Genomic DNA, 21,701 nt, shown 5'->3' on the forward strand with positions numbered 1-21,701 from the left:
AGAGGTTTCAGTAAGACAAATAATAAACGGGTGCCGCACCCAAATATGGCCGCCTCCATACAACTACATGATAAACAGCGTAAATGGTGCATGTACACATTTGAATATATACAAATACAACATGGTACAACCCACTGAAGGGATGGGAAAGGGATTCACTCTACGTTGACAAAAAAATCCCCGTTTTCCACATAACATGGCAATATTTTGAAAATGGCGGGAAATATAAAATGAACAAAAATGTGTTAAATTTCTTGCCTTTTCTGCCACAAGCAAACGTTGTTGAGGCATAGTTTATGACTATATTGTTCAATTTGCAGATTGCAATGAATATCTGAGGATATTGGAGGATGGACAAATTTCGCAGAGTTGCAGCTCATGGGCCTTTAATATGCAAGCCCCACTAACCAAAATCTAATCAGTTTTTGCAAGTAGCATATGGTACCTGTCTACCAAAGTTGACTTGAATTCGTTCAGGCGTTTTTGACTTATCGTGTAAACAGACAGACAGACAGACAGACAGACATACACACACACACACTAAGACACACACACACACACACACGGACAGACAGACAGACAGACATCGCTATGACATTAGCCCACGTGTTTACACACGTGAGCTAAAAAGTTAACCTGTGATAACAGTGGAGAGTCACGAGCATTACCCTTTTCGGCAAGCTGGTGACGAAACTTGAACATTCATGCAAAAATGATAACAAACAACGAAAATTGCACGCCCGAAAGCAATATTTTACGTTTCGATACTACTCTAGTAACCTTGCCACCGCAAATCTAGTTAGCCTGGCAGGCTCAAAAATTAACATTACATTACATTACATTACATTACATTACATTACATTACATTACATTACATTACATTACATTATATCACAGTACTCAGATATGTTGGTATGTTTATTCGCTTAAACCTCACTTTCTCATGGCACTTCAATTCACAAAGCCTTCATCGGCTGCGCACTGGTCACCAGAAGGTCAAGTCGAAGATAGTGCCAAGAGCGTCGCAAAATGAACAAAGTTATCTGACAGAGGGAAATATTGTAAAAAAAAGTGCCACCTACGATAGAACAATCCTCCGGTCCCCCGTGTTTGCACTGCTCTCTCACACACTCCAGCCTGTAGAAATTAGTTGTAGTGTCTATTTCTTCCAGACAATCACACGACCGACAGGGATCTCTTCCAACGAGGTCCGTAGTTCCTGGCTGTGGCGAAAGAAACACACAAAACCCGACTCCTCATTACTTTCAGTTCAATAATGGGAGAGCTGTTCGTTTCTAGAAAGGGGCGTAAGGCTTTGTATCTTGCTTTCTTTCGTTACGATTTCATAATATATTTTACGTCGTTCAAATTGGCCTGACCTCAGGTGAAGTATGCAGTTCAGTACTTGTAACGACCGCACTCGAAGCTGCTCCTGAACACCACGAGGTTAATGCAAAGTATGCATTAATTAAAGCGACGTTTCATCACATCGGGCGCCTTGATTGTTATCAAAATGAATTTGAGGCGAGAGGTACAGACTCGTAGGTTACTAATGAGAAAAGATTAGCCTTTGGATTACTTATAAAGATCGAGCTAAATAACTGAAGGTTAACAGGGGAAGGTGAGAGAATATTACAAGACTTACGTCAACTTCCACCAGCTGATTTTTGCTCGTGTCATTCCAAATACAGACCTCTAGTTGCACTGTCAACAAAAAAGAAAACGATACAAGAAACTGTCTGAGACTTCATCTTGGAAATGGGCAACATAGGAAAATAAAGCCACATGTACTGTATGTTGGCAATATGGAGTAAATATATTCACATATGGCTGTGTTAGTTTTCTTACCGCATTTGATTCCGTCGCATTCACACTCTTCGCTGATCTGTATTATCTCTTGTGTATGGCCCTGGCAGGGGGAGAGAGAGAGAGAGAGAGAGAGAGAGAGAGAGAGAGAGAGAGAGAGAGAGAGAGAGAGAGAGAGAGAGAGAGAGAGAGAGAGAGAGAGATGAGACAGAGACAGTCAATATCTGGTTTGCACAATTTGCAAATGTACCTCCGTATGACATTCTGAGTTTTCCATCACGGTATAAGTAATTTTTTGAACAACACCATGTCAAAAATTTGGAACATTTTTGGACTGCTTTATACATCACATAGGAGTTCCTGGTGCAATCCGAGTCGAAAGTCAATTTTCTGTGATTGTAAAGAAAAGCTTACATTTTAAATGAGAAGACAATAGCTTTGAAACAGAAATTCTTCTTGCTATACGCTGGCATACGGCCGCCATTTTGCCTTATGGAAAGCGTATGTTATGCTGTACACTTCTTTACGATCATTCTTCTACACACATTTTTCTGTCCAACCCTCCTTCCATCCAACCGTCCCCCAATTCAGTCCCTGTCGACAATATACCCTTGTTCATAGGTCAAAACATAGACCTGACCGTATGTATTCCATAGCAGAAAATAATATTGTCGAACCTAACGAACTAAATTACTTATTATTCTGTAAATTTCTATCAAATTGGTCAGAGTAGAAAGCACTTACCAATGGGCAGTCGATCATCACAATTGGTGGGCATTTACACACTGAAAAATGAGAACAAAAATCATGTTGTTACTGTAACGATAATCAAACGTAATCGTCATAGAATGAAACAGCGGTCAAATCATCATTGAGTAACAGCGATCCCATGATGCTGTCGTGGACTGGCTTTATTAAAATGCATCTTTAAAGTAAAGAGGGTATCCTTAAACTATGAGTCACTAAAGATTTAGAAACAGCCTATATATCGACTTCTATCGGTGCCCTGTAAACTGAACAGTAGTCGAGCATGGTACAATCGATCTAGGTTGCACTCACCACAGTCATATTCCGGACAGCAGCCGTCGCCGTTAGGTGGCGTCTTCTGTACTTCGTGGAATTCTGGGCAATTCATAACGGGAGGCACGCATTTGGTAGCATTGCACACTATGAAGAGATGAAAAGGAAATGCAGTCATGTGTCGGCAAACCCCGTGTCACGTCACGGTAAAGTTCAATTACTCATATATGGCAGGCTAAATGTCTGGTTTCATGATTTACATCGCAATGCCTGGTGGTGAGCTTGCTAGTGCAGTCTACATGTCTGTCACAACAGATATCACTGTTAACAGTAGAATTTGCTTGAACACCGGAGTCACATATCATCGACATCGATTTTGCAAACTATGTGCAATTCATCATCTTTGCACGGCTACCACTTTGTAGTCAAACGTGCTTTAAGAGAAAGACGAAGAAAAAATTGAAATAACATCATCAAAAGTCGATACTATTGTCCCTTCAAATGACTGTGTCCCTCTTGGCTATCATAAACTCTGTGATAGAACCTCCCAAACAAGTGCAGCTTACCACATCGATACTTATAGCAGCAGTCTTCATCGCTGTCTTTGTAAGATTCCAATGACTCGTACGACTCGCAAGACGGCATGCTTACATCTGGGCAGGACTTACAAACTACAGGATGAAAAAATAGCGTCAACGACACTGCCCTCCTATTTGACCACTTCTAACATCAATTTTACACACAAACTTTGCAAGCTCCACGAGAAGCAATTTCGGAGAAGGTGCTTTTTTGGCTAAAAGCAGCTGAAAATATTTACAAATGCACATTGCATCGTCATTTAATCAAATCCAAACAAAATATTTGCTTGAAGCCTATTAACCAAATTTAAAACTTATCATTCGGAAGGTTTGAAGGAAGGAGATTTTTAAAAAAGACGAATAAGTTGGTGAAACTTAGTGACTGCTAATTCGACATAACTTCTACAAATTGGTGTGGTGACATCCATTTAAACCTATACATCAAATTTTAAAACTATACGATGAAATTTGCAAAAGAATCATTAACCTCATTTTAATATTTAACAAAAAGTAAGTCTTCTCTGAGCACCAGCGCTATTAGCTTCATGTTTCGCCAAAAAACCTAAGACAGTCAGAAACTTTCACCTGCGCAGTTTCAGTAACATCTGAATAAATCTTTATTTAGTCATTCATTTGGTATTGCATCTCAATGAAAGCTATTAGATGAAAATAATTCCTTTGATGAAAAATGGGAATATTGGTCAAAAAATCATGAAAGCAAATTTCACCACTCTTTGAAAACAATTCATTTATAGGAACTTACAAATCGAATTTGAAAGCTATCAGATAGGTGCTCCCTCTGAAGTAGGTGTATTAAAGAAAAACGCATTCAAAATCTTATTTTCCCCGCAAATTTGACATTCTGTTAACAAATGTGTATTAGGTCATCCCTAGGATCCTACAAAACAGATTCCTGAGCTAAAAATCTGACAAGTTACCTCTGACGCTGAGATCTTTTACAAGAAATATGATAAAAAGTAAATATTTACGAATGGAAATCTAAGCATTAGATTCGTGGAGTGGTTGGTATCTGACACATTATTGAATATTACGTCACGTACTAACTAAAGAGGAAGATTTTAGTTGAATGCATTCTTGAGCATTGGCCAATTTATGCAAAGGATCGAATGGGCATTATTTTGACTACCCTTGCAAAGACGTTTTATACTCATATAATATTAACTTCGATGTGTTATCTTTCTCTCATAAAAACAAAACAAAACAAACAAACACGCACCTCAAATCATATACCCTATTTTAACCACACGACCACTGTTACTTGTGTTAACTTATGGGCAAAAATTATTCTTTTTCATGAGCATGTGACCCCGAAACTTAATTTTCTTAGGGTTACAAAATGAATCGACAGATAATCTGTATGATTGTGAATGTAAGGCTGAAATTCCCTCTGTCATAATGCGAAAAGTCCAAGAGCCGACCACATAACGACTGACTCACCACATTCCGCGGCAGTGCAGCATTCGTTCAAGGTGACATCCACTAGTTCCCTATCAGACGCACAGTCTGGTGTTGGTTCGTAGGATTCGGAAGGACAACCATCAGGATCGCATACTGGGTAATGGAAGAAAGTAACAACATTATGAACCTTGATTTATTTGTGGTTAGCGAATTCCCGGGAGCGAAAATCAGGCACGTCAACATGAGTGGCATAACATGATCACAAACAGAAGGTTAGACGTGTCAAAGGCTTGGAGTATGGCCCATGATAAATTGATCAAGTCGTGGAAATTTTATTAATTAGTCAATTAATCAATCAATCGATCAATCAGCCATCACTTAATCAATCAATTTACCTATCAATCACTTTGTCGATCAACCGATATAACTAGTATCTCACTAAAACATGACAAAAAGACTGACTTACCGCATTCGTAGGTAGGACAGCACACACCGGGAGTACTCTGCCAGTGTTTCGGATTCAAGCAATCACTCTCCGGGGGCGGATCTGGGCAGGTCACGGATGAGCAAAAGACTTCGCCGCCAGATAAACACGTGCATGTCTCACATTCATTTGGTTTCCAAGTATCGTTCAACTGGATGAAAGAATATGACATTTAGATCAATTAACTTTTTCTACCTGTCTGTCATATTAAACGATTGAGTCCAGTAGATCTAGGCGAGCATGCAGCGGGGAAAATGACATGGCGTATACGTGAATGCAATAGCAACACACTGACACCAGACATTCGAACAGCAATGATTGCAAAAGTAAGGAAGCCTTCAGATTATTGCCTTCAGATTATTTGAAAACAATTCATAGCATCATCGTGTTTGTTATAAAATGGATGTCTATGTTCTGCCCGTCTCCGCCAGATGTGTGCCACACATGAAGTTTGCTTTCTTGTGCATCGAAACCACCTCACACCACCTGAACAATACTGACACTTCGTAGTAAGACGTGCTCAGCTCCCCAACGCAATCTCCTCAACGAGCTTACAGATTCTCACAGTCATTACCTGTGAAGTACTCGCACCTTGTTGGCCTTTGTAAAATGACTCACGTCTTTCAGAAGTGAAAAACGATACAGAAATAAATGGAGTTAACATTTACATTATCCAAAAAAATAGTACAGAAATAAATGGATTCAATATCATAAGAATAGAATATACTCACGAAACGCTTGACACCATCTCGGTCGTAACATTTCTCTGTCGAATAGATAGGCGAAAGATGAGCATTTCAGATGTACTCGACATGAAAGTCTAGCTCAGAGCCACAACCAGAAAAGAGTAGGTAGGTTAACAATGATTACGTGTTGAAGGAATAGAAACACAGGAGCACAGCAGTATGCATAAATTGATTTCACGGAGAAGCATGATCATTCAGAATGTCAAAGTTCATGTGATGCTGTAGACTTCAGTGCAAAAACAAAACAAAACAAAACAAAACAAAACAAAACAAGCGTAACAGAATATGAAAAAACCTTTTATAGTAATTAACTCACCACATGTGGGAACGCATTCGAAATCGGTGTCCCATACATAGTTTTCTGGGCAGTAGCAGCCTTCAATGGGACATTTGTGGCATTCCTCTCCGTTCTGTTCGTCTCCATCAAAGCATGTCTCAACGCATGGGGAATGGCAGGCTTGGTATTCACTATTTCCTCGACATTCAGGCGGTGCTAAGAGAGAAAAAGAAATGATAGTCAAACTGTAAGTGTGAATCACTTCCGGACATTTGTGAAAATATGGGGATACATAACGTTTGAATGAGAACAAAATGATTTTCCCTGAGGCCTGTACCTATCAATGCACCGACGGCTGTCTATCTAACTGGACATTAGGCCATGTCTCCTAATCTTAGTTCTTTCAAATTTCTGCGTCATTATTGTTTCCATCGACTGATGGCGACATCTGTGCAGAGAAGATTGGTTCGACAAAACAAAGGTAGTTTAGGTATCACGTACCGAAAGACAGTCATGTCCGTACGTACAAGGGAAGGGGCTTCGACGCCTGACAGTTGGTCAAAAGAAGAAAGTCTCGGAGGTTAAAGGGCTATCAAGGAGGAAAGGAAATTTTGTCACACTTACGGCAACCCAGTTGTTCTCTCCAATCGAAACACATGCAACTTTTAGAGCACTGAGAGGCATAAACTGCTGCCAATTCACAGATTGAATTGTTGGTACAAATTCGAAGGTATGGTTCAATATCAACCAGTAGCCGACAATCTTTGAACAATTCCTGTACAAGTTCTTCATCACACGTGGGGGGCTCCGGCGTTGGAAGCACGGTCGTACAATTGGTGTCGTCTCCATGAATCCAACTGGCAGCAAAATCGCCGTCATTATCGGCAATTCTGCCGTCCGGTTTGGTTTTGTCATCTCTCCTCCGTCCGTTGCACGGACCTGCGCACAAGAGGAACCGAACATAACACACATCAAGTCAACAGTGGTGAATGCTCTTCCCATACAATTTCCCGCACCCGTAATGTGGAAAAACTGGGTTCAAATGAAAGCTCAAAGAAATACACTTTTGACTCCCTTTCAGAAAACCTCATGACTTCTACTCTAAGAACTTCAACATGAGTGCACACAATTGGTAGATCAGAAAAGCAAAAGTTTGAGAGTCTGAATGTCTACTCTCACCGAGGCATATTTTACTCTAACCCTTTCACCACCATGGTTTGTCCCAAATCCATTGTTTTCTATGGTAAAGTTGGACCTGTATACAGGGAACTGGGGTGAAAGGGTTAAGATAGTACATGCCTCGAAACCGACAGACTTTAACTAAGCTTTTGCTCAAACCTCTCCCAACAAAACTTTTAACCAAGCTCTTTCCAAACAAAAATACAAATCAGGGGTCACCGTGCAAAGTTTGCACTAGACAAACAAATTTGCTAACGTTTAATGATGTTGGAAATTCGAAATGGCAGTCACCCACATATTAACTCCAAGGGAAAAATACAATCTCCGACTTTCCAAAATCTAAAATCTTGGGATTTTTTCTTACTCCAACAGCTCTAAAAATGAGACCCCATTAGAGTCCGAATATCTGTCCCTGAGGCGCATTCTACCTTCAGAGCAGTGTGTCTACACTGCCGCACAACTCACCACACAGTCCCTTGGTGGTACCATAGTGAAGTGACATCGGCATCATGATGCTGAAATACTTGATCTGGTCGTTGTACTGAACTTCGATGTGGCTTTCTGCAATCCTGAGTATATAATGCGTTCCACCACTTAGAAGTAAATTCATTCCTCCTTCGAACGCATGCGAGAGTTTCTCGTATTCTGTGCCATCGATGACCACCTACAAAGCGTAAAAAGAGTCGGTATGATGTTTGAGGTGTACAGTGGTGTGTGAAATTTTAATAGAACGATTGTTCATGACCCCGACAGTGAAATAATTCTCACCTTTTGGTTTGGACGCAGCTGAATCTCCGTTCCTTGGTTTCGCACAATGATTGATACGTAGTTGTCAGTATTCCTGCAGTATTCGTTCTCAAGGATAATTTCGAAGTTGTGCTGCCCGGATGTGTCCCTCGCCAATTCGTATGAGCAGTCTCCTTCAAAGTTGACATTACTCGCGTCGAACGTGTAGTACTGTTGACAGCCGAATCCGTAGCAGAAACCTTCAAAGCGAGAAGAGGTCAGCTGAGTAAGATAATCAAGGTGGGTGACTTAGGTGGACACCGTGTGGAACAAGAGGAATGCATTAGACACATGGTGTAAATTGTAAAATAACAACAAACTATGGGTGTTTATACATACTTGTGCATGTCACACACGAACTTGGTATTTCTCATCATGCTTACAATGTTTAAGATGAACACAGGTCATTCATCAATGTTGTACTTTTTCAAATTCAGAGTATTTAGCTTTGATATCTAGCCTACAGGCAGTGGGTCATTCAAGAATATCCAAATGAGCTAATTATGATACGTCACATTCATCGAACTTTGAGAATGAATAAAGCTAAGTATAAGCATTATACCTCAGAAATGCAGTACATTTAGTCAATGGGCTCATTACAGAATTTCCTTGAATATGCTAACGAGCTATTGATTAGAATTTTATGCTCATTAAACTTACAATACAAATAAAACTAGGTATGATCAATCAATACCAGGAATCCGGTCAAAATATGTGCACTCAATATTGATATTTCACCTAATTACAGAAGTTTATTAAATATGCAAATGAGCCTGTAATGAGAATGTCGTGCTCACCAAGTTGAAAAAGTTGCAATAATAATTAGACCTAAGTATAGTCAATATGTAGCAGAAGTCCGATCAAATTTAACATGCAAATGACGTATTTATTAGAATGCCATGCTTATCAAATGTAGAGTATAACTTTAACTAGGTATGATCAATTAATAGCACAGGTCAGGTCAAAATCGGTGCACACATTATTAATAAATAGCCTAATTACAGAAATTTATTATCAAATGTGCAAATGAACAAATAATGAGAATGCTGTGTTCATCAAACTTACAATAAACGGACAGAGAGACAGACAGACAGACAGACACTTTGGTAACACACGGTTCCATTGGGTATCCGCAGGCGTTCAAAATGTTGAACACCTGTGATGTTTGAGATACAAATTTGTATCGGCATCGAGCGACACAATACTCGAGTCCACTAGAATGATTGGCAGATGTTTCAGATGCACGTACACACTGTCAGTCACAGAGATAGTCTACTTCGTACACAGAGCAACGGATAACCAAGCAAAGCAATTTTTCAAACACAGACTTAAAAAAAAGTGCGGCAAGATGGGTCGATTAAGTTTATCCTGAAAAAGGCAACACAACTTTAAAAACAAGTCAGCCTATGCTTGCCATGGATACTTGATAAGAATCCAAATGTAGGATAACTAATTTAAAGTAAGCATGTTGAATATATCACGCAAGAGTAACTCAAGTGGTACTTGTAAAATTTAAATACACCACAACTTACACTGTGTACAATCTTCCTTCTTGATACACCTGTCGCCTTCTCTCACCAGACCATCTGGACAGACGCATCCGGGTGAACACTCACCAACGATCGGACAGGTTTCCCATGGCTGCCCAGCGGTGGTGCATGTCTGCTCGCAGGGGGATGGACAATCGTCCCACACGAACGGCGCAGGGCATTCTGGGCCTGTTGAAAGAAAGGCGTGTATCTGCGGGTTGGGATAATCATCTGAAGTTGTTGGTTCTAGCAAACTGTTGACTATGTCGTTGGTGCTAGAAAATGTCCTATGATGTCACAGAGACAATTATGTTGACATTACTTTGTGATAGCACATGATTTGGTGTAAAATTCACGTGACTCAGTTGGAAAATAATGAAATACCATTACATGTACTTCCTGCCTTGTGCGATGTTCAGAGGTTATTACCCAACATCGCCTGTCGTATCATCACCAGTGTCATATGTGCTGCGTCAGACTCTTGGTCTCGTGTCTGGTGCAACACAAATGACACCAAATATCATATACCAATGCCCAGAATTTTTCAAACTATAGATAAAAATTTTTATTTCCTTTTATTCAGCAACGCACATAAACAATACGGAAATATTTAGTAAACAGGCCTCATTCATGTATTTATGACGTTTCCACAGAAGTAAATTCCACGCGCACCTGAATTTACACAGTAAGAAAAGACAACCTGACTCAAAACTATTGACAGGAAGGACTTGTCATGGTACATGTTACAATCTTTATCAATGCAAAAGTCTCCTCTGCTCCAAAACTCTGTTTTTCTATTGCGCCCGCCCGTGGTTGGGAGGAAGACCAGTGGCAATTTTCTTTGTTTACACCAAGTGTTGTAAATCAACAGATGTCGTTCGCACGATGGCACTGTCACGCCACCACGTACCGTCCAGTTCTATTTTTTGTGGGCAACATTACATCGTAGACGCAGAGCGGCAGTCATTTGGTTTATTTATTTTTCTTTACTTTCAAGTAGCAAATGTAGTTCGGGAATACTCAAAATTGATGACGTTTATCGTACATATTTCGACGTACATATCACGGCTGATATTTTACGGTATACGTCACCAGGATGGGGCGATATGAGCATGGATATCATTAATACTGCAGGTCTTGAGCGACTGTGTGACAAGAAGTATGGAATAGCGCACTTTATAGAGACAAGATTACTTGAGTGGAGCAACTGTATCATAACTTACGACATTCTGGTATGTTGCATTTGGCAAGAACTTCACAAAGGCAGTCCTGGGGGTTTATTGGACCGTTCGAGGTAATTCTATTCAGACATTCGCACATCGTCTTTTCGCATTGGTTCACATCGACCTCGCAATCACCAAGAGCCCCGGATCTATAGACAAAACATACGTAGCACCCCATAAGGCAATCAGCATACAATGCGTACCCCAGCCAGGCAAGCTTTTGATACCTAGGCTATAGGTAGATTGCAAAATAACCAAAAAATTTGCTAGCAACCAAAGTTTCACCGAGTAACAGTCCTTCTACTTAGAAAATCAACATTTGAGATTCTTGTAGCTTGGATAAGTTGTGTTCTATTGAAATAAAATAAAATGTATGATGTTCAAGAGTCGAGTGTTGGATGATGTTAAAAGGAAACCTTTCTATACCTGTACCAGCATCGAATACTTTGATGAGTGATGCCTCATTATCTCTTAATATTCCTATCATGAAATATTACATGCTGTGTAACCATTATTTTTTTACCTACACGTACCCTGAACAACTTTTATGCGCGATGTCTATCTGACATTAAATTGCATATAAAGGAACCTAATTAGAATACAAATTTTTGCGGCCATGGGCGTATAGTATTCGTTTGGACCTATTTTCCTGTTTAACTATTCTTTTATCTTCCTGTATACCAGAACTTCAAGGTATACAGTCACCTGTACTCTAAATATGCCCATATATGGTCAAAGGGACGTTCCTTGGTTTTCAAAATGCCCATGTGAGGGCGCTGTTTTTAAAAAGCGGCCACCTGCTTAAAATCTGTGATTGGTTAGATTTTCTCTTTCCATGGTAACTGCGGCAAAATTGGAACAGGTGACAGTATACCTTTAACTTGGCGATGCTTACTCTTTCATGTCCTCAACAAAACAAAGGAAGATACAAAATTTCTGAAGGTTTTGCCGAAATCTGAATGTATGCCAGTTAAAGTTTTAACCATGCAGATATTATTTTGTACGGCGAGTCTTTACTTTTATTCTTGATTGTATTAGAGGATATTATTTCCCTGTGGAAAGTGTTAACAAGATTAATTTAAAACTTTACGTTTGAGGAAGGTGTCACCTTAAAAAAAATTCGAACTGATAATATTGAGCAGTGAAAGACAAAGGTATGTACTTACGCCAAAACAGAACAATTTCTCTCAGCCTGATCTTTCAACGATGGGTATTCTGTTAAGCACACTTCCTCCTCTTCGGGGCAGTCTTCTTGTGATCCGTAGTCATCGGCGAATGTCACTACGTCGTCGGCCACAGAGCCATCCTTCATCGTGAACTCATCTACGACGTTGTTGTTGGGCACGCCGCACATACCGTGAACCTTGTCGTAAAGCTTGTCGTCCAGTTTGATGATCACTTCTGCATAGTTTCTCCACTCTACCACGAGGTTGAAATCAGTTCTGATCACGTACGAGCCGCCGGACTTGGTGATGCTGAAACCTTGACGTTGTTCGAGCTGCTGGCTTGCGGTCTCGAGTTGCGAGGCGCTGTAGTAATGATCATCGATGTGAAGCAGCCCATTCTTCCACAATTTCACGTTAGTATCTCGTATGGTGACCTCAAGTCTGGGCTTACAGACTTGACTTGTAAATCCTTCTTCCCCATCTCTACATATCAGCTCCACTATTTATGAAAAGGGTAAGAAACATGAATTATCTCTCCCCGTAAATAAAATAATTGTTCAACCTCATCTCTTGAAATCGCCCTACTAAGATTGCTCTTATGTGCTAACCGTCATTTGTGATTGTCATTTTCATGTGAGAAAAAAAATGATAACTTTTGGCATGCACATACCAACATGTTCAAGACCTTGATCTCGGAAACTTACATCTTATATCAAAATACGGAAGGTCGCTGGTGCTATTGGAAACCAACGAGTGGTCGCAGTATGTGTACTGGAACGTCTTGCCGTCGAAAGTCTTGAAGCTTTCCAGGTAGACAGAACAGTCGTTTTTGCAGTCGGTGGCATTACACGTGGATTTCCCGTTCTCCTCACAGTAACAGTCTTTGCAGTTATACTCTGTCCAGTATTCGCCGACCTTTCTGGTTTCTCCCGTTGACGAGTCAATACAACCTGAAATCACGCATTGCAGTAAATTTTACACACTGTTTGAAGTTGTACCTAATACTTATCAATGAAAAGGAAACATTTTTGAGGTCATTGTCACTAATGGTTTCTTATGAATCATATAATCAGAATTGTTATGAAGCTTCTTCCATTGATGGATGCCTGTACTCAGTACTAAGCAACTGGCATGTTTAAGACTCGGGATGAGAGGTATGGTAACCTTTGCTATCAAGATAAAGGAAGGCATCACTGCAGAATTATGATTCCACTACACCACCAGCAGGGAACTAGTTTTACGCGTTCGTCAAAATTTATAAGTTCGTGAAATTTTTGGTTATTACGGAGGAAGTTGACATTTTTATCCGTAATCTGATTTCATGATTCTGAATGACACTGTCGACATATCACTCTGAAAAATCGGGAGTGGCCTCCCTACAAAGATACTGACCACATTGCTCTACTGGTGGTCCAATGTCACAGATCTCCCATGTGGTGTCTGGGTCAGTGGTGTAGCACCAAGCATTCTGTCGATCATTGGGATTTCGGCAATAATTTTCTTCTAGCCCGGCGTCCAAATACATATCAGGAGTATACGGGTGTCCATGGGGAGTTTGGTCCATCCATTTCTGACAGCGTTTACCCGTGGCAGTTTTGCCAACTTGTCCTCGGTAGTCCCTGGCCTTTGAGTCTGTGTAACATTCTATATCTTCATCTACAGAAAAAGAACATATATTTAGAAAAAGACCATGGCCAATTACGGCTGATTGGCCTGAATATGCTTTACACATTCCACTGCAGCCAGCCTTTTGCACCGGGTCACTGTCGTACAACCCAAATACCCTCGTTACATCTTAATGTTTCCATGCCGAGTTACCTTTCAGATTGGTGTCTTTGCGTTTCTTTTCCTGTGGCCTGACATATCCCTCTATGTAACCTTTTCTGCCGCGACCAAGGATATTTGTGCAACGATTGGTAATAGGAACAGTTAGAGCAACATGATCGTGTTTAAGTGATACCCATCAATTTATAGAGCAGAATAATCTACAGGAATGTTGATGTTAAACAACTGTTTGTAATCAAACATTTGCGCATTTGTTCTATGTAGCTGTGACCGAGGGCACTGTAAATATAAGTAGAAAGAGAGAGAAAAGGTGCGCCATAAATACACATCAGATACTCAAAGAAAGAGAAGCAATCGAGTGTTGTTTTGGTTCATCAATTCAAGTGTCTAAACTATAAAAACACTCCATGCACCATAAGAGATCACCCATGTAACCTGAAAAATGTTAATCGTGCCAAACACACCACCAGATATATATTCAGTGCATGGCTTGATGATAGAAATTAAATGAACACAATTCACTCACCCGGTAGGGATGTGGGACACTGTGGGCCCTCGTCTTCAGAGTTCGGACAATCGACGATGGAATCGCATACATACTCTTCTGGGATGCACTGCTCGCTGCAGTCATAGTCCTTTGAATCTTGGCAGTGGAACTCGCCTTGCTGACACTCGCACGGTACGCACTCACAACACTGACCTTCAAGGTGTTCGAGGACTTCGCCTGGCGCACACTGGTTGATATTACACTGTGCCACGCAGGTGACGTTACCGTTAAAACAATTGCAGGTCTCACATCTGTCGTTGATAAACATGCCGTTGAAGAGCCCCCCTTCGTAGTAACAAGGACAGTCGACCATGTCCACGCATGAATGGCCGTTGCAGAATTTGCCTGCCTCGCACTCTCGGGGACAGTGCGTCGTGTTGGTTACGTGTGGGCATACTTCTAAGACGGGGGCCTCTGTCGACACGAAGGTGGTTGCAGCCTGGGTGGTTTCTGCAGGTATTAAAGAAGGAAGTTTCAGAAAAAAGTTTGTTACAAGCAGGTCAACAACGGCTTGCCATATTAGGGGAAGGTATTGCATATGTGGTGCGATGTCATTAAGTACATACATACATACATACATACATACATACATACATACATACATACATACATACATACATACATACATACATACATACATACATACATACATACATACATACATACATACATACATACATACATACATACATACATACATACATACATATATATATATATGGGCAATCGCGTGCATTTCTTAACTAGCTTTATTCTGGCTACTACGCATGTTGTGAGCTATCCACGAACATTCCATTTCTAAACAAGGCCAGCGTAAAATCAGAAACACGTAAAACGTCCCCATCGTTCTGATCGTAGTGGCGACAGTGAAGCTGGTGAGTTCGGTTGATATTTCTATTAATACCCAGTGTAAATTAGGTGTGTTACTGATGGTCAATCGTTGTTTTTTTTAAAGATGAGAAACTGAACTTAAGGAATATAATCAAATCGAGTGCGTTCACAGGATGTTACAAGAGCCAAGCCATCGCCCACCGCTCAGCTTCAAGTAGTGATGATTTCATCGTGAAATGATTTCACACTTTACTGAAAGACATCACATTTTTTTGAAATTACTCCTTATTTTCTGATGATCTGATCTCGGTGCCTGTGCATTGTAACGTACGATGATTTGTATCACGCTGTTAATCTTTACACTTCGATTTCAGCCTCATTCTGTGTCACTTGGTACACGCACGCTGCTTTGCGGGTTCTATAGATAAACAAATTACGTCATTATGGATATCAATCCTTGACTGGATGCAGCCGTCATTTTCCCGAAAACTTACACAAATGGCCATACGTATTTGATATCACACGCATATTTATCTCAAAAGCTTTGCTAAATGTATTATTTTAGCTCGGTTATTGAACCACTCCTTTTAAGGGTGGCGGTTTGTCTGCGCTAGACGACTAGATTGCGTGCGTTGTGAGTTCGAATACGATCGAGAATTCACTGAATTTAACTACAAATTTATCATTCCATAAGGTATCTGATAAAACCTTTGCAGCCTTGGCCTATGTGGTACGGCGTATGGGCCCTCCCGAGCTTGGACCCTTCACCGTACGACCTCGGTCTGCAATACCCATATCACTGCCGTTTAGATTAATATCGTCGGTGGCAAAGCTGATGTTCAAAAGCACTGACCCATTAACATCGTGAATAACTTGTCGTACCGACGATTCACATGCGTATCTAGAGGGCCCAGTATAACTGACAGCAACTGCAGACAGCAACTTCAAACGATTGTCATATTTTGGAGTTAAATCGCTGTTTTTAGAAAGTTTTTGACAGTAATCCCCGTCATTAACAGATACATTACAATTTAGTCGTTCTGTAATGTTTACGGTTTTGATTCGGCATCAGTCTTGATGAACGTTAAGTCACACTGGAGGTGTTCCATATGTTAGGACAAAACTGACAGAAAAGATGAAATTAACATTTCCTTCTGAAAAGATGCTTCTGAACAGGTCTGATTAATGTAAAATATTGACTGATCTGAGCAGCAACGAGGTAAAATTTTGAAAAAAAGAAAACCAATGAACAAGACGGAATCGCCCAACGATGCATAAAGCCTGACATCTATGGACAGTAATAGGGTTTTGTAAAATCAGTCGCTAGTGTGTGATAAATATATAATATATATTCACTTACTGATGACCACGGTAGTTGGAGCAATTGGTGTTGTCGTGATGCAACCGCCGCTAGTTTTCCGAGCACATTCCACTGCGTTGTTAAAACACTGACATACCTCGCATTCGTCATCAATGCTTGTCCAGCTCGAACCCGGCTATTGAACAAAAAAAAGCGTTGAAGTGCTGCTCAAGTTATGCTTTCAATAAAAAAGACGGACACTTTGAATACAACATCGCATTTCTGTCGTCACTCTTTAAATCACATGCCGTGCCATAGTCGCGTTCTCCCGAAACCAACCTTGTTCTTAAAATTTCCGATGAAACCACTTCATGTAGTAATATTTCTGTTTGGTGTTCGGTCAGCGATTGTGTGGTTTTGCGTCAGATTCTCTTGGCAGTGACATAAATAGTCCCCCAAAGAAAGACTGGTAAGTTCAAACCGAAAGATGTGAATCCGTATCCGAACAAGTCAATTGGGTGTCAAAAAAATACAAGGAAATTCTAGCCGACTAGCCTGTTCAGAACGTCGTAGCTCAGGCGCCGAAATTTCACACAGGCAGCATGATCATAACTTCGGTGACAAATGTCAAAATGGCACGCACGGTAATAGCCTAGTTCCATTGTCTCCACTTTTATTTTCAAATTGCCGACACCGACTTTCATGATGCCAATCAAATGAAAGAGTAAAAACGTGAAAAATGACGGTCACTATTTGTCCTACACGGTCACATTGTGTGTCTGGTTTATTTTGCAACCTATATTAATAAGGTATCCGATGTCCTTTCTTTGACACTGAAAATCGAGGTCGATTGTAAATACTCACAGCGACCATTTCTTGGCTATCTTCACGCCAGCACCGACACGCCTCTTCGGCGACGCACTTCAACTCGCCACCAACATCCATGATGCGTTTATTTGGATCAGTGCAGAAAGGTTGTTCCGTCACACATGCAGTTAATGTGGCATCATCATCAGTTTGACATTCAGGCTGGACAGCCTGCATGGAATTGCACATCTTTTCGCACGTGAACTCGGCCAAGGACTTTCCATCGCCGCAGGGACCTTTGTATGGAGAATGATACCATGATTACAATGTGTGGCGACTTACCAAATTGTTGTCTGAAATCAATTCCATAGTTTGATAAAAAGCTACACTGTCTTGAAATTGGCATTTTGTCCACCTTTGAGAAAGATAAATTTCTAATTACTGTATTTTGATTGATTTTCCACACGCATGAATTCCAAAAAAAATTAAAAGGAATGTTACAACACACAATATTGCCTTGTCATCAAAAGTAAAGATGTCAACTAAATCATTATGTACTTCACTTATAAACATCTAGCCTTTTAGTTTTGTCTACCATTCTAGTTTTGAAAAATTCTTGAAAGATGAAAAGCTATCGTAACCCACTTGAACACAAATTTCTATTATACTGAAGTCGCTCCTAAGGGAGTGTTGATATCCTAGTGCAACCACGGCAAATCGTAAAATCGACTGAAGACAAACAAAACATATGTCTGAAGCAATTACAGAGGTCCTACATATCCACATTCTATGAAAACAGCGTATAGTCTCTTCCGAAGAGAAAGGTTTCCAGCAATAGAAGTTACATTCGGACCCTAATACGCACTAATGAAAATGCGTCCCGGTGCACAGTTTAGATGTTTTGGTCTTACCTGTGGTTTGTGGAGCAAGAGTGGAGCCTGAAAATAAGAATGACAGAATAGTAATAATCATCTTAGAATTCATATTTATGTTCATTAACGTTAAAGCGGAAGTCCTAATTCTACGTTGAGATAATAATTGGAAGGAGTTAGTTGGACCATCGTGAACTCCTGACGGTAAATGGTGGTGCCAAATGTTCGGTTTTGGTAAGAAACCCTGTTGACATGCAACATCCATCAGGATCGGTCAGAAAATGATACATTTGTGAGTGATGCAATTTAATGAATCGTTTAAGGAGGCGATGTACATAACACAGTGTGTCTTGCTTAAAATCATTGTGTTATAAAGAGTCATTTAATTTGCATTTTTTATTAATTTCTTGACCCAAGACCAAAATATCAGTTAGGTTCACCTTTTAGCATGATAGATACTTGTGTGTTCAATAAAGTTATGCAAACATCTTATTTCTCGGCTTATTTTTTTCTCCCTTTTCAACATATGAAAATGGGTTAAATTTTGTGAAATTTTCACATTATCTTCTTTAGCTTCTGTATAACAAAGCGACGATTTGTTTGGCAATAGATTTCTTGCAGTTTTAATAAGAGTCGTTTTAATTTCACTTATCATAATTTTTATTCTTTTTTGAATGTCAGTCTTTCAACCCATGCGAAAATAAATAATGCAAAGCAAAATAGTCTTTTTGTTCATCATACTCTGTAGTCTCAAATGAGATATTTCATTTCATGTAGTATGAAGTTTTTGATATAAGTACATATTTATAAATGAGGTTTTCTACCCATATATATTCCTTCATCCTTCGAGTAAATTGTTGCTACAAACCTAAACTTGAGATTCTCTGTTTTTGAAAATATATAGTTTGAAGGGATTATAATGTCATCTTTAATAAGAAATTGCTTTGAAAAAATGTGTCGGTAAAGAGCAAAGCTACCGTAACGAAGTCGTGGTTAGATTTACCATCACTCATCGTTTAAATAACAGTCTCATATTCGTCCAAAATATCTCAATATCTGCCACATAACTTTTTAATATGTCTGTTCAATTCTACGTTTTGAATATTCCAGTCTTAACATTTTGCCATGATGCTACAATAATGTAAATAGAGTAATATCATTTAATAGCTGTTCGACTTAGATTTGATCCTTGGAATATGATTTTGAACATTTTGCTAGAATTGTATTATAAAGCAGACGTCGTTTGTAAAGTCAGTGGCCGAGCTAACTTCATTTTCTATTGACACTATAAATTTGTTTTATCTAAAGATACAAGAAGCTTCTATCAAGCATTAAGAAAAGAATTCACATTTTGGTAAACCCTTTTAAAGATGAATTCATAGCAACTATAGCCTTTGAAGATATGTCTGATATTTTAGGTACATCAAATATTCCAACGTTCAGACCATTTTACAAAGAGTATGAGTCGTAAGTTTAGATTGAAATTGCCCAACTACTTGTTTCCTTTAAGTAGCGCCAATTTTGTCAAATAGAGCATAAACCTTTCACGAATTTACTAAATGCCTATCTTCAATTGCTGCAATTTTTTGATGGATTTTTAAGTTTACTTGAAATTTCGAATTTCAAGAAAATTAGTATTCATCACAACAACCAGATAACTTCATTATTCTGAAGAACTGTATCACTTGTAACTGTACAATAACAACCACATTCAAGAGAATTTGATAAGTAGGGTCATTGCCATTTACCTGTCAAACGGGATGGAAGAGATGAATATTTTGCTCTTTTTGTTAATGTTATTGTTAATCATGCTTACGATATTAGATTGGCAATTCCTTATTATGAGAAGATAAAATGTTTACTTACCATAACAATTACCACAGTCAAATCGCACGGCATAATCACGGCATTTGCCATCGTCTTGATCGCTGTCATAACATATTAAACCATCAGTCAAGGTACAGATCACATTTTCCTCCAAATCATGGGATGACTCATGTGTGTATATATCAATGCATTCAATCTTTAATGGATATGAGCAGAAGCTAAAAAATTTCCTTAACTCTTCGATACTTTCTATATCATTGCCGCTGGTTTTCATAGGAGTATCAATATTCATCCAATCTGTATATCCAGGAGTGCAGAGTTGTGGTGGCAAAGTCTGAGTAACTCTAATTGTTGTTATTTCAGGCTCAAGTGAAGCAGTGACAATCTCAGTCGTACCGGCCTCTGTTGTTGTTGAAGGAATTGGCGTTGTTTCCACAGCTGTTGTGACAGAATAGGTAGTTGGTGGCTCTTGTGTTGTAATTCGAGGTGTTGTGGGTTCTTCAGTGTGGGCCAAATGTGTTGTTGGACCTTCAGTTGTGACAAGACGTGTTGTTGGACCTTCTGTTGTTACATGACGTGTTGTTGGGCCTTCAGTTGTGACCAGAAGTGTTGTTGGACCTTCGGTTGTGACAAGACGTGTTGTTGGACCTTCTGTTGTTACATGACGTGTTGTTGGACCTTCAGTTGTGGCAGGACGTGTTGTTGGACCTTCAGTTGTGACTAAATGTGTTGTTGGACCCTCTGTTGATAGGAGAAGTGTTGTTGGACCTTCAGTTGTGACAATAGGTGTTGTTGGACCTTCAGTTGTGACCAGACGTGTTGTAGGACCTTCAGTTGTGACCAGGTGTGTTGTTTGACCTTCAGTTGTTACCAGACGTGTTGTTGGACCTTCAGTTGTGACCAGATGTGTTGTTGGACCTTCTGTTGTTACAAGACGTGTTGTTGGACCTTCAGTTGTGACCAGATGTGTTGTTGGACCTTCGGTTGTTGCCAGACGTGTTGTTGGACCTTCAGTTGTCTCGATTGGTGTTGTAGGACTTTCAGTTGTGACCAGATGAGTTGTTGGACCTTCTGTTGTTACAAGACGTGTTGTTGGACCTTCAGTTGTGGCCAGACGTGTTGTTGGACCTTCAGTTGTGACTAAATGTGTTGTTGGACCCTCTGTTGATAGGAGACGTGTTGTTGGACCTTCAGTTGTGACCACAGGTGTTGTTGGACCTTCTGTTGTTACAAGACGTGTTGTAGGACCTTCAGTTGTGACCAGGCGTGTTGTTTGACCTTCAGTTGTGACTAAATGTGTTGTTGGACCTTCTGTTGATAGGAGACGTGTTGTTGGACCTTCAGTTGTGACCACAGGTGTTGTTGGACCTTCTGTTGTTACAGGACGTGTTGTAGGACCTTCAGTTGTGGCCAGACGTGTCGTAGGACCTTCAGTTGTGACCAGGCGTGTTGTTTGACCTTCAGTTGTTACCAGTTTTGTTGTTGGTCCTTCTGTTGTAACCTTCTTTCCTTTTCTAGT

At 39.9% G+C, this 21,701-nt stretch overlaps 1 protein-coding gene across 1 annotated transcript in view; it reads right to left on the bottom strand.

The window, feature by feature from the left end:
* LOC139134382 (mucin-2-like) overlaps positions 1 to 21,701 on the bottom strand; it is a 39,773-nt gene that overhangs the window by 4,587 nt on the left and 13,485 nt on the right. The window contains exons 7-29 of the mRNA XM_070701243.1: positions 20,222 to 21,691; positions 18,395 to 18,421; positions 17,541 to 17,779; positions 16,737 to 16,872; positions 14,525 to 14,995; positions 13,606 to 13,869; positions 12,918 to 13,163; positions 12,214 to 12,712; positions 11,048 to 11,196; positions 9,828 to 10,013; positions 8,278 to 8,495; positions 7,975 to 8,173; positions 6,955 to 7,269; positions 6,370 to 6,546; positions 6,039 to 6,073; positions 5,290 to 5,458; positions 4,863 to 4,976; positions 3,393 to 3,497; positions 2,866 to 2,973; positions 2,551 to 2,591; positions 1,849 to 1,909; positions 1,646 to 1,704; positions 1,083 to 1,223 (exon numbers count right to left, since the gene is read on the bottom strand). Coding sequence (XP_070557344.1) covers positions 1,083 to 1,223; positions 1,646 to 1,704; positions 1,849 to 1,909; positions 2,551 to 2,591; positions 2,866 to 2,973; positions 3,393 to 3,497; positions 4,863 to 4,976; positions 5,290 to 5,458; positions 6,039 to 6,073; positions 6,370 to 6,546; positions 6,955 to 7,269; positions 7,975 to 8,173; positions 8,278 to 8,495; positions 9,828 to 10,013; positions 11,048 to 11,196; positions 12,214 to 12,712; positions 12,918 to 13,163; positions 13,606 to 13,869; positions 14,525 to 14,995; positions 16,737 to 16,872; positions 17,541 to 17,779; positions 18,395 to 18,421; positions 20,222 to 21,691 — 5,429 coding nt within the window. The remainder of the gene's footprint in view (positions 1 to 1,082; positions 1,224 to 1,645; positions 1,705 to 1,848; positions 1,910 to 2,550; positions 2,592 to 2,865; positions 2,974 to 3,392; positions 3,498 to 4,862; positions 4,977 to 5,289; positions 5,459 to 6,038; positions 6,074 to 6,369; positions 6,547 to 6,954; positions 7,270 to 7,974; positions 8,174 to 8,277; positions 8,496 to 9,827; positions 10,014 to 11,047; positions 11,197 to 12,213; positions 12,713 to 12,917; positions 13,164 to 13,605; positions 13,870 to 14,524; positions 14,996 to 16,736; positions 16,873 to 17,540; positions 17,780 to 18,394; positions 18,422 to 20,221; positions 21,692 to 21,701) is intronic.

The sequence above is a fragment of the Ptychodera flava genome, chromosome 6 (assembly GCF_041260155.1).
Source record: "Ptychodera flava strain L36383 chromosome 6, AS_Pfla_20210202, whole genome shotgun sequence".
Lineage (NCBI taxonomy): Eukaryota > Metazoa > Hemichordata > Enteropneusta > Ptychoderidae > Ptychodera > Ptychodera flava.